At 41.3% G+C, this 21,305-nt stretch overlaps 1 protein-coding gene across 4 annotated transcripts in view; it reads left to right on the forward strand.

The window, feature by feature from the left end:
* The first annotated feature begins 274 nt into the window (after nt 1–274).
* The window catches only part of ZNF608 (zinc finger protein 608), a 105,169-nt gene continuing 84,138 nt past the window's right edge, over nt 275–21,305 (forward strand). The window contains exons 1-2 of one of the 4 annotated variants that reach the window (XM_061150894.1): nt 2,741–2,896; nt 3,917–5,023. In XM_061150894.1, coding sequence (XP_061006877.1) covers nt 4,112–5,023 — 912 coding nt within the window. In that variant the 5' untranslated portion in view covers nt 2,741–2,896; nt 3,917–4,111. Of the gene's footprint in view, nt 530–2,740; nt 2,897–3,355; nt 5,024–21,305 lie in introns of those variants that run through there. The other 3 variants (XM_061150896.1, XM_061150895.1, XM_061150893.1) reach the window with 3 other exon arrangements.

Consider the following 21,305-nt stretch of genomic DNA (forward strand, 5'->3'; position numbering starts at 1 on the left):
TCAACCCCAATCTGGTTGGAAAATAAAACGCTTTGTCTCCACAACCACCCCCCACCGCACCCCCACCCGTTCCCTGTGTGTGTTTTATACGTGTGTATATCTCAACCCCCTACAGTAGCCAAGAGAAAGCAGCTAACCAATGAGAGAGCCCAGTTTCATAAAAGCTGCTCTCTGATTGGCCCGATGAGAAAGGGCAATGGGAACAAAGAAAAGTCCCTTTCAGGTATAGAGGCTGCGAGCTCCTCTCGCTCCACTCCCCCTGTGTGTGTGTTGTGTTTCAGTCCTGATTTCAGTGTTGCAGAACAAGCTTGTGTGTGTGCACCAGGGGGATTTTTCTTTTCCTTTTTTTTTTTCTTTTAATTTTTGCTTTTATATAAAAAAATACACAGGACAGTCTGTGACAATTGATGGTCCATCTTCTTTAATAATAAATTTGTTGAAGAGATTATAATTTCCAAAATAAAGCGGCTGCAACCAAACACATTCAATGCAGTTAGAAGGAAAAGGTCAACTCGATCCAATACAGACCGTAAGTACGGTTGCGTGGTGTGTCTCTCTATAGCACTTAGCGGGGACTTCATGCAGGGGAATGTGCGAGTTTTATGCATTGAAATGAGGAACTAGTTACAGGGTTTGGCTTTTGTATTGAGAACAACAACCCAAGAAGGGTGAATTTTTATTCAGTGGAGGGTGAAGCATTTGTAACTTCTTCACACAAATTAAGCTTGACTGGGCACTCGGGGTAACTTAAGAGTAAATTACCTTTGGGGCTCTCACCCAAGGAGAATAAAAGTGACACAGTTACAAATCCTGATCTGCAGTGTCCGTTCTCTAGCGCACCTCACCTCTCCCTCTCCTTCTCCTGTCCTAGCTGGGCAGGACCCCCTTCAAAACCGAGCCAGGAAAATGGGGGCAAGGGCAGAACAAGCCGATTTCTGTCTCTTGTCACATCCAGTGCCCAATAATTTAATATTAAACAAGGGAATAGTCACCCACTACATGTAATGGTTATAATTACCATTTTCCACCTCCTTAAAAAAGCAAGCTGCAAAAACACCATTAAGGGGGAAAAATGCCCCACCCAACCCAAACAAACCCACAAACAGTAACACTGGTGTGTTTATTACAGGACCTGGCTTGGAGCTAGTAAAATGTTTTTCTTTGTTTAAGACATTGGGGGGGGGGGGAGTTCCCTAAAATCCAAGTAGCGTGGAGGTGCCCTCCCCCTTCGACTAGTCTTCTCCATCCCTGGCCCCTTGGCAAAGCCGACAAATTGGAGATAAGTTGAGGAAAGGTTTATAAGGTGTTTCTTTAAAACATCTGCTTTGCTCTTGTGCTCATTACATTTCACTCCTTCCGAACTTCCGAGAGCCTAGATCTGCGAGAAATGTTTCACATTCATAACTTGTAGCTGCTCCCACTGCAAGGGCGGGGGTGGGGGTGGGGGGAGGTGGCGGGGCGGGGGGGTAGAGTGTGTGCAGGGGGAGGGGAGAGACCTTCAGGTTTTTTTTTAAAGACCAGATCAGTATTTTCTTGATACGCTTGTCACCATTTTTGTTCTCACGACAACCAATTGAGCCCTTGATCCTCACGTGATGTGAAAGGCTTGCACTGTAACAAAATCGCTCCTTTTAGATGGTTGGTTGTTGCTAACTCGCCCATCCCCCTCTCCCAGCCCCGACATTTCCAGCAAAGCGACTCTCCACTTCCAATCCATCAACAATTCATTACTGCTTTTAGCTTCCAAACGCCAGCTAATTAAAAATACTAAGCCAAGCTCCGGGGCCATCTGACTAAACACAGGAGGTGGTGGGTGAGGGAGGAGGAGGAGAGAAAAATAAAAAGGACGCACCGTTTGCTGCGACTATAAATGGGAAAAACTGTCCTGAAAAAGGTCGCCTTTAAAAAAAAATTTTTTTTAACTCTAATTATCGAATTAGCACATGACTGATTGGCTTGAGCGACAGCGGATTTTTCGCCCCCCCCTCGGGGACTATACTAGGAACTCGGTTCCTTTTTCTTAAAACAACATAAAACAGGAAAACATCACATCCTTTCAGGTTTCGAAGACTGAACCAATTTTAAACGCCGTTATTTTCCCCACCCCGCCGCCCGCCGCCCCGAGCGAATGCTGTTCTAACTGGTTTATCAGCTCACTGAATCATCTGCTCCCCTCCCCCTCCACACCTTTCTTTTTCTCCTCTTGTTCAGCTTCGCATCCCACCCTTTCCTCCTCCTCTTCCTCCTTCCCCTCTGTCCCTCTCTCCCCCACCCCTTCCCCCCTCCTCTCCTCTTAAGTTAGTTCAAGAAATCAAATCTGTCAGGACGGGCGGAAAAATGCCACTTCCCGACTAACAGGCGGAATCCAGCCCAGATTTTCAGTCCTTTCTTCTTATTCTTTCTTCCCTTTCACTAATTTATCCCGATGTTAGCACATTCTGTCTTGTTACTAGCGGACGCCTGTAGGTTTGCTACATGGGATCATTACTTACTGATCACGGTGACTCTGAAGTCTGGAACTGAAGGCGGAATGAGAAGTTGGGAAAACTTTTTTCTCTAAGCGCTCTCTTTTTTAAAACTATTATTCTCGATGCTTGTTAAGAGGGAAAAAAACCCTTTGGTGCTTCTGTTGTGAATGTGAAACATTATCTTCCAGCTGTACAGTGACACATTTTTTTAAGGAGAAAAGGACTGATCCGTTTGCCAAAAGGGGGGGTGGGGTGGGGAAGTGGAATAATGTTATCGAGTGATTATTCTGGCTGAGATGTGTTATTTGGTTCGTTCCTTCTTGATCATTTGGTGTTTAAGTAAAATGAGGCACAGGCTTGTTTGCCGAGTGGAGTGGGAAAGGCATTTTGATTTGCTGGCCTAATTAAAAAATGATAAAGGATTAAAGGTAAGCAATGTCTGTGTGTGTGTGTATGTATATTTATTTTTTTTCCTTGACAATCAACTGTTAAAAAGGGGCTGATCCCTTTAAAAACCGTTTTAACTGATCTTTGTCAAACACACACTCATTTGCGGTCATTGAGGCCACCTTGGCGCAGATCACTTAAAGTGTATGTCTTAATCAGTTTCCCGTACAGTCAGTAGCACCATATTTAACAGATTGAGCCAGTCTGTGACCTAGGAATATGGTAGAATTGTTTAGATGTAATTTTTTTTTCCTCAAAAGTCAGATATTTAGCCTTTTATTTAGCACTGTCTTTTTTAAAATAGAGAAATGATCTTAAAGACGTGTGTGTATAAAATTGTATAAACTGTTGGGGAAGAGAGGATAGGAGATGGGGGCATGTGTATGGGGTGTGTGTGTGGGGGGGTATTGGTTGTTTTTTTCTGTTCCTTACTGGGAACAAAAAACAAATTGCCCAGACAATTTGTAAAAAGAAGTAATAAAATTAGAAATGAGGAAAATTTAGCAACATCATTCTGAAACTAGCCTCAGAGAACTTCCAGGGTCTGGTCTTTTCAATTGCGAGATCTAGGACATGTTTAAGGGTGTTTAAAACGTGTTCCTTCCTCTTGTCTGAGTGTTCAGCCTGTGTTTCTGGGATTGTTATCATGTGTATGTGCTAGGGAAAAAAAAAAAAAAAGCTAAATTCTTTTTTTTTTTTCCTTAAACCTTTCTGGACTTCACTCAGATCCTTAAGATATTTTAATGCCTTTTAAAAGTGATTATCTTTGTGTCGTTGATAAAGGGCTTTTCTTTTTTAGCTACTGTAAGATGCTTACTGTCATGGGTATGTTTTTTGGGTTTGGTTATTTTTCTTTAAACCTGATATTGGACTGTGGAGACAATACATGAGCCACCTTTCTCACCATCCTTCCCTGTACCCCTTACTGACTCCCCAATATTAATCGTTTTTTATTCTGGTAACACCCAGACAAGAAATATTCGACTTTTCCCCCTTCACAGGAAAAGGTGGACCTGGACTGAAGGGTGTAAAATCCCTGGACCCATTCCTGGGGCAGGAAAAAGAAGAGGAAGATTAGAAGACTTTTTTTTTTTTTTTTTTTTTTTTAAGAGAAAGCCCAGCGGAGCTAAACGAATGTCCCCTCATCTCCAAAGGAAAGTTCATCGGATTTTTATTCTAGAGATCTCATCTTCAGGATGTCAGTGAACATTTCTACGGCAGGAAAAGGTGTGGATCCAAATACGGTTGATACTTATGACAGTGGCGATGATTGGGAAATCGGGGTTGGAAATTTAATAATTGATTTGGACGCTGATTTGGAGAAGGACAGACAGAAATTTGAAATGAATAATTCCACCAACACTACTAGCAGCAGCAACTCTAAGGATTGTGGAGGTCTGGCCTCCAGTGGGGCCGTTGCCACCGCAGCCTTAGCTGATGGCCTAAAATTTGCTTCTGTTCAGCCCTCTGCTCCCCAGGGGAATTCACACAAAGAGACCAGCAAATCAAAAGTGAAAAGGAGTAAAACTTCTAAGGATGCTAATAAATCTCTGCCTTCTGCTGCCTTGTATGGGATTCCCGAGATCAGCGGCACTGGCAAGAGGCAGGAAGTCCAAGGGCGCCCTGGAGAGGCAACTGGCATGAATTCAGCGCTGGGTCAAAGTGTGAGCGGCGGCGGCGGCGGCGGCGGCAACCCGAACGGCAATAGCACCAGCACCGGCACCTCCACCGCTACCGCGGGGGCGGCCTCCTGCGGGAAAAGCAAAGAGGAGAAGCCAGGTAAAAGCCAGAGCAGCCGAGGCGCCAAGCGGGATAAGGATGCGGGGAAATCCAGGAAGGACAAGCACGATCTGCTTCAGGGCCACCAGAATGGCAGTGGCAGCCAGGCCCCTCCCGGGGGGCACCTCTATGGCTTTGGGGCCAAGAGCAATGGAGGCGGCGCGAGCCCCTTCCACTGCGGGGGCTCTGGGAGTGGCGGCGTCACGGCTGCCGGGGAAGTTAGCAAAAGTGCCCCGGATTCAGGGCTCATGGGAAACTCTGTGTTGGTAAAGAAGGAAGAGGAGGAGGAGGAGAGCCACAGGCGAATCAAGAAACTGAAAACTGAGAAGGTAGGATAAAGTCGCCTTCTTAGATCTCCTGCTTTTCTCTTTGTGTGCGTTTGTGTGGGAGTCGGGGGCGGGGGGGGGGGTGTGCCTCTATGTGCCTTGCACTTCTCCGTGCTCTCTGGTTCGTTGTGAGATTTCTCTTCTGTGCATCTTTTCTGTGAACGTTTGGTCTGGGGTAGCTTACTTGGGTGCAGTGTTTAGCTCCTGCTTCTGCCGCTGCTGCTGCTTCTGGTGCTCGTGTTCGGGTCCTCAGGTGGGAGGGTCTTACTGCTCTAAGTACCTTTTGCTTTACCCAAGGGCTGTTGGCCAGTCAGCCAGTTGCGATGTGCTTTTAATAGAAAACCTGCTCCTGGACCCATGTACCTCTTGTCCTGGTTTCTCCCCTAAGGAGAACTGTCTTCTGTTTTAATGTGCACGTCCTGGTATTTTTGGTAATGTGTCCTTAGGTGCAGGGTTCACGTCCCCTCCCCCCACAGAAGTATGGCTAGGATTCTAATTTACACTCCACTCTCCACACATTTATTTTCTCATGATGTTCTCCAGAATAATCCTGTTAAAGGATATCATCCTGTTATTGTTCTTGACTGAAACCTTGGTATCCTAGGGTCACTGGTTTCATAACCGTGTAGCAAGAGTGGAATGGTTTTTTTGTGGCTGCCAGGGCTCTTTCCTTGTTCCCTTGCCCAGTTCTTAGCTAGAGATTTGAAGAGTGTTATCGCTTGGATTTCTGGCTTGACCAGAGAGCTGGAAGGTTGGTAAGAAAAGTGAAATAGACTTGGTGGATTGGCGTGCTGAGATGTGAAAACAGAGCCAAAAGGTGCTCTAAATATGTGTTGCATCTGAGCAGTGGGGAGGGTTGGTTTAGGTAATTTGGACCCTTCTGCCCATCTTTTGTCATTGTCTGAAAGTCTGGTGAGACATTGCCTTTGCAAAATTGCCCCCAGTGTTGTGTGGCTTAGTGCTGGAGGCCTAGGACTTAAAGCTCTGGCAATGAAGTAATGTCCCAGAGCTGAAGGCACTCAGTCCACTGAGCAGGCTGAGAGTGAGCTGGGGGAGAAGTGCTGACTCTATAAAGTTAACTGTTAATGCTGTAGATTGGGCCTTGCGGAAGCAGAATGCATATCATGTGGTTTGTGGCATGATTGTTTGGATATATATGCTTATTCAATTATTTAATTTTTGCTATTTCTCACATTATCAGAATTGTGAAATGTTTTAGGGTGACAATTTCTGTGTCCAATTACTCACCGCTGTCTGTTTAAATCTTTTTGTTTTCCTCTGTTAAAGATTTAAATGTTAGTACAGGAATGAAGTTTTGGTTTTATAATTTTAGAAGTTGATGAAGGTACATTAAGGTGTAGATGATGCCAAAATCAAAAAAACCTTCTGCATGCCTGCTTCTGGTCAGACAGCATTTTGAACTGATGAACTTAAATACATTTTTTTTAAAAAATCCAGATTTTGATTCTTATGCTGAAATGTAGGGTTTCACACAATTTCTGCTAAAGGGCGTTCTGAAGTCTTATTAGTACAGTAGTGCATTTACTTTTGTTGCCAATAGTCTTCAAATTGCAGTTCTAATCTGCTCTAACTATCTAGATGAATTGCCCTAATCCAGTGCTCACAATGGCTGTGGTTAAGGAGTCAGAGCCATTTGATTGGATTCACTGCTGCCTGGAATGTGGGAGGTACTGCCCTTTTGCATTCCCCTTAGCCTTTTAATCTTCCAGCCAAATGTTCACATTCAACAATTTTGTTTAGCTGGCAATCGGGACATTTCAGTATCTCAAAGGCTGCTGTCATGGCAACTGAGATTAGAGCATGGTGTTGGTTCTCCAGTTTTTTTGTGTTCTTTTCACTTTCCAGTCACAGAGGAAACTGGATGAAAAATGAAAGAATTAAATTATTCATATATATGCAACTCATCTTCAGTCAGAGCAGTGTAAATGTGATAATATGAATGACCTAAATGAAGAGCATACAAGTCATGACAGGTCTGGGGTGGAGGAGGGGAACAAGCATAGTGTATTTCGATTCACACCACTGCCAACCACAGCTGCTGGTGTGGGCACAGCGACCCTTCAGGGATGGCGCTCAGGGCCTTGAATCCTGTAGTGTGGGCCCAGGATCTGGGAGCTTGCTCCTTCAGGCTTTCCTGTCTACGTCCACCCCACCCCAGCAGGACTTTCTTAAGAATGTTTCCTCCTTGGCACATAGGAATAGCACTGCCTTGTACAGATGCCTCCCAGGGAAGTAACTCCAGTTACTAACTCTTACTAACTCTTGGTTGTGTAAAATTCGACTTCAATTTAGAAAATAATTTCTAATGATGGGAGGAGACCTCTTGAGGAGGGAAAGATTTAGTAGGACAAGCTTTACCTGACAAGATAAATCGGACACTGAGGCATCCTTTGAGAAAGGTTTTTTTGACGTTTTTGTACAATGTTTTAATTTCAAAGCCTTGTTTGATTTTCTGGGCTGTGAAGAGTAAGTGTCTCAAAAGTGAAGATGATTAATTTTCAGCAGTCGGATGTGGCTCATGAAGGGGCCAAATGTGAAAAACCAGAGTGGGGGCGGGGGGGGGGGTGTAATGTGGTGTATGTGCTTTTTTTTTCCCCCTCCCTGGTTGGATGGTTCACAGGAGATTCATAAGACTTGCTGTCACCGGTTAATTTTCACAGCATGCTTAAATGTCTATTTTTGGTCTGTTTATTCTGTTTCTTCACTACAGAAAGTCATGTAAAACATGATAAATTGGACCTTATGAAACCTAATTAAATCAATGAGCGTTCTACTCCTTTATGTGGAAACCACAAGTATGTTGTAAAAGTCGCCACTCCCTTAATACGTGAACAAAATCAAAACATGCCATAATTCTAAGATGTTTGAGCTGTATTTCTATAGCCTATTTTGTGGTTAAGCCACCAGTGACGTGTCTGAATAAGTAGATTTGACAGGTTGGCTTTTGGTTGTTAAAACCTGCTTCTCCACCTGCCCCCTCCTTTTCTTTTGAAGCATAATAGCCTGCGTTGAGGCTCTTCTGCATGTGTTCTCCTTAACTGTCTTATAGTTTTGGCTTATCAGACACAGGCAATCAGCCGGGCTAAAGTTCAGTACGGTATATGGGTTTATTTGATCACTGAGCAATTAAAAAATACATAGATGAATTCTTAAAAACAGCTGAGACTTCAGATACACATAAAAAGCACAGGGAATCTTATGTTTGCGTCTGGAGTCCTAACTATTCAGTGCACATTTAGCAAAGAGAATGATTTCAGTAATATTGTGCTGCTTTCATTAAAGTGGTTCTTAACGGCCTACATGTGGTATCTACAAATGGACCTGTCTATAAAGGATATCATTCATTTTATTCTCTTGTAGAAGGCTTTTTACACTTCACTAGGGAATTCTGGCACGTTGTCTAAGTGAGTGTGAGTAGTTGAAGAACATATTTTGATTAATGAGTTTTGTGAATGATAGGCTTCCCCCCAAATACAGTGCCCCCTACAAATTCTAGTTAGAGAGCACAGTTTATCTACTGTGAAATAAAAGGGCAGAAGGGTCACTTGCTATAATTAAAGAACAAAGTCCATTGTTGTTGGACAGCAAACTGTTTGGAAAGCTACATAAGGGACTTAGCTGTTAAAAAGGTTGGTAACTAAGGGCAGCTCCCAATCAGCATTGATTCAGCTCCTTTCTTTTCTGTTGGCTTCCTCATAGGGTGACAGGGCTTTTGAGATGGGCTGCCCTTTCCCCAAGGAAGTTTTCTGTGAGAACTCATGGAAGCTTGGCATATTTGCATGGCCAGGCACATCACTGGGTTCTGAGCATAGTATCTGAAATCTGCTGGGTTTGCTGGAGAGATGTAAAAAAAAGAAAACTCAACAACTGATTGTGCTAAAAGAGATAAATAATGTTTACCAACTTTTAATAACTTTGCAAATAGTCTGTAAAAAGAAGGGGAGGGTGGGCGAGAGGGATTGATTGTCAAAATGTCATGAGGTTAAGAATGCTCTTCAAGTAAAATTGCTTGGCTGCAAGATGGTTTTAATTAGAGTGTTATAAAGACTTATTTTTCCTAAGCAGCATTTTATAGTTAGTAAATGAAATGTATGCCGAAAGTGCTAAGCAGAAATCTCCCTAACCACAGAGGTGTTCAATAACCAGATTCAAACAACATGGAAAGAACCATCTGTTCTTCATTTTCAGCATGAAAAACATGGGTTGAATGGCTGAGATTTGCTCCAATTTTGACTGTGTCTGTATGTGCCTGTTTTATTTTTTATTTTTTTTAATTTAAAAAAAGTTCACCTGGTACTTCATAGAAACTCAGAATTGCAGTAATATGAGCAACACTGTGAAAACACATGTTCCTACATTTATTTTAACCAGTTCCACTTTTATTTAAAAGATTTCCAGAAGCCCAACCATTGAACACTTTATAATGGTTATTCAGTTCCTGCAGGCAGTCACAATGAGGGGTCAGTTCTTCAAAGATCTAACTATTTAGTCAGTATCTGAATTATTCTGTCAATTTTCCCCCTGGAGGCAAGAGGGGCAAAGGCTCTCCCAGGCTAGCTCTGGTCAGCGTTTATCGGTTGATCTAATTGTATGTGGTAGTGTCCTGAACTGGTATTTGCTCTCCATAGACCTTACTCTGGTTCAGAGCTATTAGTCCAGGATTGTTGATCATGAGGAAAATATTCTTTTAACGACGATAACTTTGGAGTCCTTGACTTTTAGACCGCCAAGCTTCTGGGTTCTGGTTTTAGTAAGAGCCCTGGGTAAAGCATTATCCGGCCTTTGTTTGAGGTCTTTTATAGAAGCTAATGACTGGGCTTGTGCCTCCCTGAGATAAATGACATTATCTCTGAGTGGGCTGACAGGAAACAGACATGTTAATGGTGAAGCTGCAGGGAGGATGTGCCTGGGTTCTGACAAAAAAGTGGAGAAGGAACCCCTGGTTGTGGTCATTATTAACACATGCATTCCTGCTCTTCCTAAGAGGCTCTTGATAATTGGAAAGCTATTTGAGCCATGAACACTTAAATCATAAATCTACCACTCCTAGTTCTTTTGCATTCTTCAAAGTAGCAAAGTGATGTGTTTTTTTGTTAACAAGTGTGTGATCTTGTTTTTAAGAATGGTGGCAGTTCTAGGTGGTGTGGTAATGACATTTGGGAGAGCTGCACATCCCATGCTTTTATCAGATGGGATCTCTCTTTGTCTTTCACCATGGCTCAGTCATCCCCCTACTTAAATGAAGGAAGAAGTGGGTCCAAAAACTAAAAAGAAATCATTTTTATTCTTGAAGAGGTCTTGTGGGAGAGGGATAAAATCTAGTTTTTTCTAAGCTGGGGAGATTTTGCTCAATGATTTGAATGTGATGAAACCTGCCTTTTGAAGTGTATGTTTAAAAAGTCATGGCTATAATTGAGTTTCAATGCAGTTTAAACTCTCTGCTTCTTGAACAGAGATAATTGCCATGTTGAACACACTCTAGATGTGCAGAAGAGGTGGAATGATCATGTTATTCTATTCTTTAATATTAAGCACTGGAAGTTTTTCATAGTAATTACTGTAGCACAACATAGTTTTGATTGCCAGCACTCTGAACTTGCCGGTGATCTGAACATCAAGGGTTTTGCTTGAATACTAAACAGTTGATTCCTTAAGTTCCTTGTATTGCATTCTTGTAGAACATAGAAACCAGAACTAAGGAAATACTGAGAGATCCTTAGCAACAGCAGAGTAGAAATAACCCCTCTTCACTAGTACTATTGTCAATAAATAATAATACCCTCTTAATCTGTATATTTAAAGTTACAGGAAAAGAGAACAGGTGAAATCTCTTATCTCAGGAATGACTTCAGTCATCACTACAGTCTCTCGGAGGGATCAGATTGGTACTCTGTGACTGGTATTTATTCATAGACATATATATAGAAATGTTATAATTTCATACACAGCTGTTGGATTGGGAGTGGATTGGGAGTTTTTAGTTACTGTGGGCTTTATTCTTTTTAAAAAAGTCACAGTTGATTTTTCTGTTCCACTCTGCTACAAAGTAATTGGCCCCTCTATATCCATCCATGTCTCTCTTTCAGATGATGCTTCTTTAGTGACTTCTTGCTCTCTGTTGCATGTTCTTTTTAATTCAACCTTAAAGGTTTTGCAGTGGGAACAAAGCCTTTGCTACTGAATGAAGGGTTGTTAAATAATTCATAGTAGATTAATCATCAGTTGGGCTGTTTGTAATGTTGTTTTGGGGTGGTATAAAGGATACTCAAGACAGGGAGATTGGCACCTTGTTCCTAGAATTGAGTTCCGCATACCTGCTAAATTTTGGGTAGACATAACCTTTGAAAAGGTATTGAAATAGATTATGGCTTTTGCCTGAAGAACCGAAGAGATTACAAAGCAAATACTTCTTATATTTTGATAGGTTAGTGACCCCTAAACCATGTGGATCTCATCTGGTACTCAGAAAGACCTCCCCCCCCGCCCTGACCCCCACCCCATTCCATCCTGTGAAGCTAAATGAAAATTTAATAATATATATTTTGGTTGTAATAGAGAACTCAAAGGGAAGGGTGCTCAAACAAATGGGTTGGAAGTGATAAATAGACACTGCTGTTGATTTTTCCAAGCTACTCTTTCTTCTTTCTCATCCCTACCTCCCAGCCCAGTTTTTTTTTTTTTTTATTATACACTGTGACTGTTCTAGCTCACCCACTGGCTTTTTGCAACTCCTGGGAATCCTTATTCTCACTAGCACCTCAAGAAAAAAGTGCCTATGGGGACATCTAGGCATATTTCAATAATGCCGTAAAAGGCAGCTTTTACAGTTTAAAAATATATTGATTATATTGTGTTGTACATAATGATTTTAGAAAGCAGATATTTAGGTCGTGGAATTGGCTTATTATGTTAACCAGAGAACAGATGGCATGGTGCCCCAGACGTATAATTTTACTTAAAGGGACTTTTAAGGTTTTGATGTGTTTTCTTTTCCTCTTATTTCCCTGATGGCTTCTTTTTATTGAAGGGTAACTTAAGGAGACCTGGTAGCAATTTTACTGCCTTCCCCTGACAGTTTGAAATAATAGCTTGGTCTTTGGTTGCACTGATCTTCTACCAGTCAACTTGATTCTGGTTTTTGTCATGTGGCAGTGAATTTTTTTTTTAAAAAGTGTGTTTTAAGAAATGGACTCTTTTATATGCTTCAATTAGCAACAGACGACCAAATTCCAATTGGTCACATTTTCAGGAACTCCTAGAAGTCACTGGGTGTCCTTTTGATTAAGGAAAACTCCTGGTTTGGTTTCTCAGGAAAGCACATATGGTCCTCTGGCTGCTTTAGATCCACCCTTTTTGTCTTTTGCATTAGTCACTGCAGGTTCAAAGGTCCTTAAGTCCTTCCCCGGTAGGTTACATGCTTTCCTCTTACTGAAAGGCTGTACTTTTTTGCTTGCTATACCTACCATGTGTTTGAATTCAGTTGGCATAAAAGTACTATTTGTTTCCATGCCTGGATTTTATAGTTTTACCCATTCACTGAGAACATCACCAGGATGAATTGGAAATAATCTCTTATTGTTATTATTATTTTTTTTTAACAAAGTGTGCCTAGCCAGACCAGATTACTTTTGGATTTCCTGTCACCTCCTCGGCTGATTTATGGATGGCTCATGTTAAAAGCAACAATAATGTTTGAATTGGAAGGGCTGAAGCCTCGGGTTTTCATTCTTCATGGAGAACTGTTTATTTGTGTGTGGTTCACCACAGTACATGGATAATGCTATCAAATCTGTGCTTTATTATAAGCTTATGACTAGCACAGCCGCACTTCAGTTATGTGTTTCTTCATTTTCCTTCTTTGCAAATTCTTTTGTGATGGAAATGAAATTAGAACCAAATCTTTGCAGCCAAGGGGAAAATAAGGCACCACAAGTAGAAATTGTCTCTTGAGCCAGTTCAGAAGTAAGCAGCGGTGATTTAAGAAACATTTTTCTCAAAGTGGAATCCATAGGGGAGAAAGGACTCCGATTTAACTTTTCCATGAAGATCAGTAGAAGACGAGCCGCCGCGCACTTTGACAAATGGAGGCTGTTCCAACAACGAGGCTTTATGCCTTTATATTGTTTCACATCTGAAGTAACTGGTTGAAGAGCGGTTCACATTCCCAAACCTTTCAACTGCTTTGAAAGTGGAATGTGAGTCCAGTCATATTGTTGGCTTCTGCTCCCCGAAGGGAACAACAAGATTTGAAGACAGAGCAATTGAGCTTTTCCGCATCAAACTCCATTTGGCCAATTGTCTCCATTTACATTCCTTGCCCAAATCCTTCACCAGCCTTTCCCATGATGCCGCAGCAGATGCCAGACACTGAAGTAGAAAGCGAGCAGCTGTTTCCATTACTCCATGGCTGTATTATCCTCCACAATCTGCTTGCTTTTTCGCTCCCCTCCCCCACTGGTAAAAAAAAAACAAAACAAAAAACCTTCTCTCCCTCTGACGTTTGCTCTTCTTTCCTGAGTTTATCAGCCTGCAGGTTTTCTATCTTATCAGGACCACGGATTTCTCAGGAAGGCCTGGTTTATTGTTTCTCTGGGGGAGCAGATGGAGGTCCCAGGGCCCTTGGGGGCGTGTCCGCGCTGCGCGCTCCCGACGGTGGGAGTGGTGGGGGCCGTGTCGGGGGCGCGCCTCCGGGCCGCGCCCTGCTTCCCAGCGCGGACCCGTTTATAGCCCTGAGCGCTGTAAATCTGTCAGCTCTTCACGACGCCTTCACCTCTTTCTTCATTTGCTTCTAGTTTGACAACGTTCCCCTGAGGCGGAATTCTAATCTGCTTCCAATTAGTTGCAAAATGTGACTGAAATTTCCACATTATGACTGCTGTTTTACTTGCACGCACACATCTAGAAACAAATTAATGCTCTTGAATATTTATTTTTTGAGCCCTTGGATTTGCTTGAAGAGGCAGAGTTTCCAACTGTTGGGAATGACTTCCAGGATTCGCATTTTTTTTTTCCCCTCGAAACCTTCTATACACAAGATTGGCTTTTTTTTTTTTTTTTAAAGAAGCAGCACAATAACCACGGTGGGGTCCCTCCACCATCTCATAATAAGCTTTTCCCACCTTTTTGAAGATTTCTCAAAATGTACTGTGTATGTTTAAGTTAACACAAATCAATTTTGCATTTCTAAAATATAACAGGGATGTTTGCCCAGGTTTTCATGAAGGGTACCTCCTGATGCAACGTTTTAACAGAACACAAATACACACAAATTTGCTTCTAAGTATATCATCTCTATAATGTAATATGTGGTAAAAACACAAAAGATTTGTTACACACTTTAAAATTCTTTAATTTGATACTCAAAAAATTACATGAATTCGGCGATTAATTGGGCTTAACACATACAAGGGCAGGGTTAAAGACATCACTATGGACACTAACATTACCCCCCCCCCCCCGCCCCCAGTTTGTGCCCAGATCCTGAGCACAGCTTCTGGAAGCTGTTGGACCTGGTGGGCTGCGCTGGGCATGGTCGATGGCTTCTTGTGACTGTAGTACCCTTTATCCTACATAGTCCACTGCAAGGAAGTGTTTCATGGGTTTGGGGGTGGTTCTACTCCGAGGGAAGTCACTTACTCCAAACTCTTTCCTCCGTTTTAGTGTCGTTTTTTTTTTTAAACAAAGATACTGATCCATCCATTATATTACATATAATATGTAAATATTAGAATTGTTTACATCTTGGCTGCTGAGAAGTTCAGATTTAGCTTTATTACTTGCCTAAAAGACTACTTTCTCTTGTACTGTGAATTTTAGTAGCAAGGCAGTGGGGTCTCAGGTTTGGTATTGCAGAAAGGTGGTAGTCTTAAAGAGTGTAAACAGCCACATTTACAGGTGTATTTTATAGTAGTGTTCAGTCTTCAGCATCTTGGCAGATTGATATCAGCAGTAATAATGGTTTTAAAGAGGTGTGAAGGATTTTATTGATGGTAAAGTGGTTATGTTGATCACATTACTCTGTATTAGTTTCTAAATAACACCTTCACATGTAAATAGATCAATTTTTTTCCACTACATTGTCACATGTAATTATAAAAGCCCTATATTGATTGATTTATAATGTCCTTTTTAAAAATGTGTTATTTTTCAATCTCTATAACCAGGAGGTAGAGCATTTGTTTCACCGTTTAAAAGTAAACTTAAATTATTTATTGTATGTAGAATATGAATTATTCAAGTTATTTTATTGAAAAACTTTGGGCTATGCTGGAATTCCACTAAAGAAGTAGGAACGCTTTTTGTTTTGCTTCCTTTCTTTTTACTCTTAAGATTGGTAGTAGAAAAAAGAGCCAGATTAAATCCTTAAAAATTTAAAATGTGGTTCTTTCAGATTGTAGAGACCTCCTGGGTTTAAAAAAAAGAAAAAGAGAAAAGAGTGGCCCCATGGTGAAATGCTTACAATGGGCACGATTGTGCTAGCCCCTCAAGTCCCGGGGTTCACTAATTACCCTTTAATGAGGTTGGTCTGCCCCAGCCTTTTCCCTACCTTGGGAGGAAAAGCATACAAGGCCATTGGAGTTCAAGTGGATCTTGCTGTATTTGCAACTTAGCATAACTGCTTTGAAGGCCCCCAGGGCGCTTAATTGGGGCTGGGCATTTTTGTTTTGGGGGAGACTACACATAGTTCCCCATTGTGTGTGTAGAAGCCACTGTGCGTCTTGGAAACATTACATGTTTTTGTTGATGGTGCATAGTTTTATAAACTCCAAATGAGCTTATTGCCTTTTAACCATTGGGATCACTAAATAATGGAAGAACCTAGAAGTCTCTGGGTTGGGTAGCAGCCAAGCAGTTTTAAAAAAAAAGAAAGAAAGAAAGAATGAATGGTTTAATTGTAGAGCAAACCATTTGTTTACAGATTAAGATTTATTCAGTCACCAAATCCTATGGACCAGGAGGTAAAAGAAGGAGGCTGTAAGATATAGGAATTGAGTGCCCAGTGTTCTGCTTTGTGATCATGCTTAGCTGTTTTTACCCTTGTTTTTCACAAAAGAATGAATCAGTGAATGGTGAGAACTGCTCAGCCAAGTGTACTTTTTAAGATATAAAGAGAGAGGGGAGGAAGGCCAAGGCAGGCTGTCACTTTTTTGCTGCCTGATCAGGAAACTAAAAGCTTCAAGTTCTTTCAACTGGGAGGGGTACACTGGCTGTTTCTGAATTTCCTGTTCAGATGAGGTGGACTGGTGATAGAGGTAGGGAGTAAAAAGTGGGAAGAAGGTGGGTGGGGAAGGTGGTGGTTGGTGGACAGCCTTTGTTAAAATGGCCATCAGCAGTGCATTCTCTTGAATAATGGGGACTCTACAGAAATTTCCTACTATCTCATTAGTTAGTGACCGTGGTACTGAATGCTTCCCTGGTGGCTCAGACGGTAAAGAATCCGCCTGCAATGCGGGAGACCTGCTTTCCGTCCCTGGGTTGGGAAGATCCCCTGGAAGAGGGCATGGCAACCCACTCCAGTATTCTTGCCTGGAGAATCCTCATGAACAGAGGAGCCTGGCGGCCTACGGAGTCGGCTATGACTGAGCGACTCGGCGCAGCACAGCACATGGTACTCAACAGAGAGAAACTTTCCAGCCAGGGCAGTGAAGTGGTACAGCAGAGGGGTTGCCTGGCAACCAGAATTGGAGGTGGTCGTTTCCGTTCTTTCTGTATTTTTAAATTTTTTTCAGGGCTAGATATTTTTGCCTGGGAAGTCCTATGGACTGAGGAGTCTGGCAGGCTACAGTCCTTGGGGTTGCAAAAACTTAGCACTGAACAGCAAACACCAACAACAGATTATATTGAACAGTAAAGACCAGAAATCATGGCATTTATCCCATTGTAGTTGTATTCCTTCGAATCCATTTGTGGACAGGGGGCTTAAGGAAATCACTGGTAAAGTGCCCTTTTCTAGAAGTATCACTGTGAACACTCCCCAGTTCACTGTTTCTTATTTTAACATTAATCTTGGAAGTGAAACCCTTTATCTCCAAGTGTTCTTTTGTGTATAAACTGTCACCCTAATGATAACTCTGGTTACTTACAAGTATTGTTTCTACATGATCTCTTTGTATGCTGTCTGGCCATGAAAAAGCTCATTCCTTCTGTAACATTAAAATTACTTGTTATTTGATGCACATTTGATAAAGTCTCAAGTATGTTAAATTGGCTTACCATGATCTTGTTTTTATCCTTTCTAAATTATAATACCTTTTTTTTGGTATGATCCTTTTGAAATGGCTTGATTTTTTAGTCTAAATCATAGCTGATAGCTTCATTTTACAAATTTTCTTTTGAGGGGGTTGGTGAGCAGCAGGAGGGTTATAGGAATGGGGAAGCAAGGAGGGTATAAAGATTGAGGTGTAAGTATTTTCATCCTTGTCAAGCTAGTGACTTTTAATATGCTGTTGTTCATTCCTGATGTTTTTCTATTAACATTTTCTATGTTCGTGAAGAAAGAGACTGGATTTTATTTCTCTGAGCATCCAACATAATTTTTTAAAAAATTTATTTTATTCAAATATAGTTTATTTATAGTGTTAATTTCTGCTGTATAGCCAAGTGGCTCAGTTATGCATACACACACACACACACACACACACACACTTTTCCATAATCTTTTTCATTATGGTTTATCTTGGGATGTTGAATATAGTTCCCTGTGCTGTAAGACTTCAAATTTTTAAATCTTATAAAATTTAACACGGTCATAGTCACAAAGTAGACTAAGCTTGTGTAAATTTTAAAAAAAAATCATGCCCCAGAAAGTCATGTTTTACTGAAGAGGTGGTAAATCCCTGCACATGCCCACCTAAATTTGATTTCTTTGGGTATCATTTGATTGATACTTGTGCTCAGCCTAGGTTTACTTAGGAAAACAAAACAAAAGCGCAAAGATAAAAAAGCATAGCTCGTGTTAATATTTATCACCGCTTAGAGGCTTTGCAAGATTGAAATCTCTTTGCTGGTTTAATCCCCTCTGGAAGGAAAGCCTCCCCCACTCTTCCCCTACCCCGGATTGTTGGTGCCTCCACAATGTGAATGTTGCTGAGGATTTTAAAAAGCACTTCATCTGAACATACCATGTATTTTGATGAGTTTAGTTTGTGTTCACATGTACATACAGAACAGGGAAGTGGTGCTGAGCTTCCTGCCATATTAACAAGGGTTCCGCTTGTGTCTGGTTCCTTCTCTCTAACCTGTTCTACGTACTGTTTTAATTGGATGCTTTTTCTTGCCCATATAAAATGTGAAAGGAAACACGCTAACCTTTTTAAGATGCTCTGGAAATGATTTTTATAAACCTGCTTACTCAAAAGTCTAGTACTTTCTATTATAGCTCACATTAAAGGCGTAATGTTGCCTTTGAAAGGCTAGCATATGAATCCATAAGCCTCCTATAAATTCATGTACCTTATTTCCTTGTAAAAACCAGTGTTTTCTACTTACCTGGCCTCAGCACAGCTGTAGATATTCCTATTCAGCTTTAGGTGGATGAAGTTCTGTACCATCTACCCGTCCTTTACCCGTGACAGGCTGATGACACGAAAATCACTTGCCATTGTTGCATTTCAGCTGAAAACTTAAACACATTAAATTTTCCTTTCTGACACAGATAGTGAAATCTGAAGAGATTGTAGACTTTCATACTTGAAAAAATCTAGAAAATGTCCAGTGTTTTCAAATCACATTTTCACTGGTGTTCAACACATAGATACAGGTCTCCTCAAATCGCCTCTGAGTTTGGTGAAAAGCTTGTCAGCACACACTAGTAGTAGCAGGAAGTTAAATGGTGGAGTAAAAATACACCTATTTATCTTTTGTCTGTAAAATAAACTCTGCAGGATTTTTGAAGAATTTCATTTTGGCTTGTTTGTAAAACTCAGGAATCTGAAGAGTAATACTCACTGTACAAATATTCTGTGCAACAAACTCTAGTTGTTTCCGTGTTATCTGAGCCTGGATGTGCGTGCATAATTGGAGAGATTATTGGAGAGAGAGTGTTTTGCTGTGGTAGATGTGGTTTAAATCCTAGCACTGAGCATAGCATTTACTTTCTCAGCTTACCCACAAAATCTGTGACTAATTTAGTGAATGTGAAGATTTTAGTCCAGATGGTTAGGTTTAATTGTAAAAACTGGAAAGATTTCAAAGTACCCTTTGGGGGAGTGCGGGAAACAACAACTAAACAACAAAAGAGAAGGAGAAGTAAGCCACTATATATAGCATATTTGTAGATTACACATTTATAAACACACACGCACGTACATACACATATATGTCTGTATATACAGTCAAGGGAAAATTTGAAGAAGTTTTTATACCAATCAGCAAGAATAGTTGGGATCAAGAAGAGAAGTAATTTTTAATGTTTAGTGATTTAGTATGTTATCTCTCAAGTGTTTCCTACTATGTGTGTGTGTGGCCTTTCCTGGGCTCAAAATAGGTTTCTTCTCAAGTGTGTTAAGAAGATACCACTTTCCTGTCATCCTCTGTTGGTTAAAGAGTGTTGCCAATGACCTCATCAAGCGTTCGGGAAATAACAATCTGGCTCAGACCTTGGCGGGGGCTCCCTCACTTACTGTGGTGCCCTCTGAGCCCTGGGCCAGCCTGTTCTTCTATCCCTGAAGCTGTGAAGCTCAAAAGAGGGAGTAAACTTGCAGAAACGGGTGGTTAGGTAATAATTAGTGCTATGGAAGGACCAGCCTCTTTTTCAGCATCATTTATTCTAAATAGCTCTTGCTCCGACTTGAGTACAGTCATCTAAGCAGATGCTTTCAGAGCTGCTCAGGATCATCTTCTGGCTGCTTCCTCTACAGATCAGAGCTTAAAGGATAGAAGGATAGAGAGGTCCCCTTCTTTTGTTGTAGTTGGGACACCACTGAGCTGAAGTCTTGGTCCAGTAAATTAGCTTTGAAATTTGTAGGCTAGTAGGGCTTTAGAGTGGACTTGATCTGTTTTACCCAGAATGTAAGAAGAGATAGAGGGAAGAAGATAAAAAAAGTATCGTTGGGCAGAAGGTTAGACCATGGGGCTGTTGATAAGATCTGGTTGGTTCAAGCAGAAAGGCTGGGGTTCGCGGAAAAGTGATCTACTAGGCAAGGAAGTGCAAACATGCCCAAATATACATGCATGTGTGTGTGTGTGTATAAACAGATTTCATAATATTCAGAAAATGTAGAGAGATGAGTTAAATTTGCATGTGTCACATTTACCATGTGTCCGGTGCTTTAGTATATGATTATTGAGCCCTCAGCATTTAAAAATGGTACGAAGAACAAGCTTGAGCTTGTCTTTTATGGTCAGGAAGATAAGCAGACGACCAGCTGTGTGGGCTAGTGCTTTTCAGATCATGGAAAAACCTGTGTAATACAGGCCAAAAGAAGGCACTTCCTGAGGAGACTTAAGCGTAGATCTTTGAGACTACTATCAGTAGCATGGGAGAGCAAGATAAACAGAAGGCCAGCCACCCCAAAGCAGAGATGGTCTTTGCTTTGATTCCTTTGCCTATGTTCATTTTAAATATATCTTTCTTTCACCTTCTGATATCTCCCCATCTGCTTAGAGCCTAATTTTCCTCCATTTATCAAGAGCTTTGCCCTACAGCAACCTACTGAATAAAGAGATTAAGGTGATTTTAAGATGGTCACCACTGTGAGTAGACTTTTAAAGGCCCAAAAATGGAGCTCAGGTGTGGGGACTTTCTGGTAGGAGGAGAGGCTGGGGGCTTTCAAAGCTGACTTTTTTGTGAAGTTGGTTTTGGAGGGAACCTCTTCTGTAGGTGTTTCTTAACATCTGAGGCTGACAACAAGGTGTGTAAGTGATGAGTCTGAAGTAGAGTCGGACATGGCTTTTTCCCCCCTTGTCTTGATTTCATAGCGGATATTGTAAGGGACTTTTCTAACTAATGTAAGGAGTGAGCTGCCAGTTGGAACCTGATAAGGATTGATACTGCCATTAGGTTATGGGGTGAGTCAGACTTCATAGTAGTATAAATGTCATACTTTTCTATTTCTCATTTGTGTTAATATATTTTTATATATGTGTTCATTTATATAGGTTGTGTTTTCTTGGCACATTTCTACTCTACCTGATGAATTTGATTTGAGAAATAAAAATAGAAATAATCTGTGTTACTGAAAAAGATCAATGAAGGCAGCTGCACAAGGTCAAGGCTACTAGAATTCTAAGGACCCAGGTCAGAAAGATAATGGGTAATAAACTC

The sequence above is a fragment of the Dama dama genome, chromosome 9, assembly GCF_033118175.1.
Source record: "Dama dama isolate Ldn47 chromosome 9, ASM3311817v1, whole genome shotgun sequence".
In the NCBI taxonomy this organism is placed as follows: domain Eukaryota; kingdom Metazoa; phylum Chordata; class Mammalia; order Artiodactyla; family Cervidae; genus Dama; species Dama dama.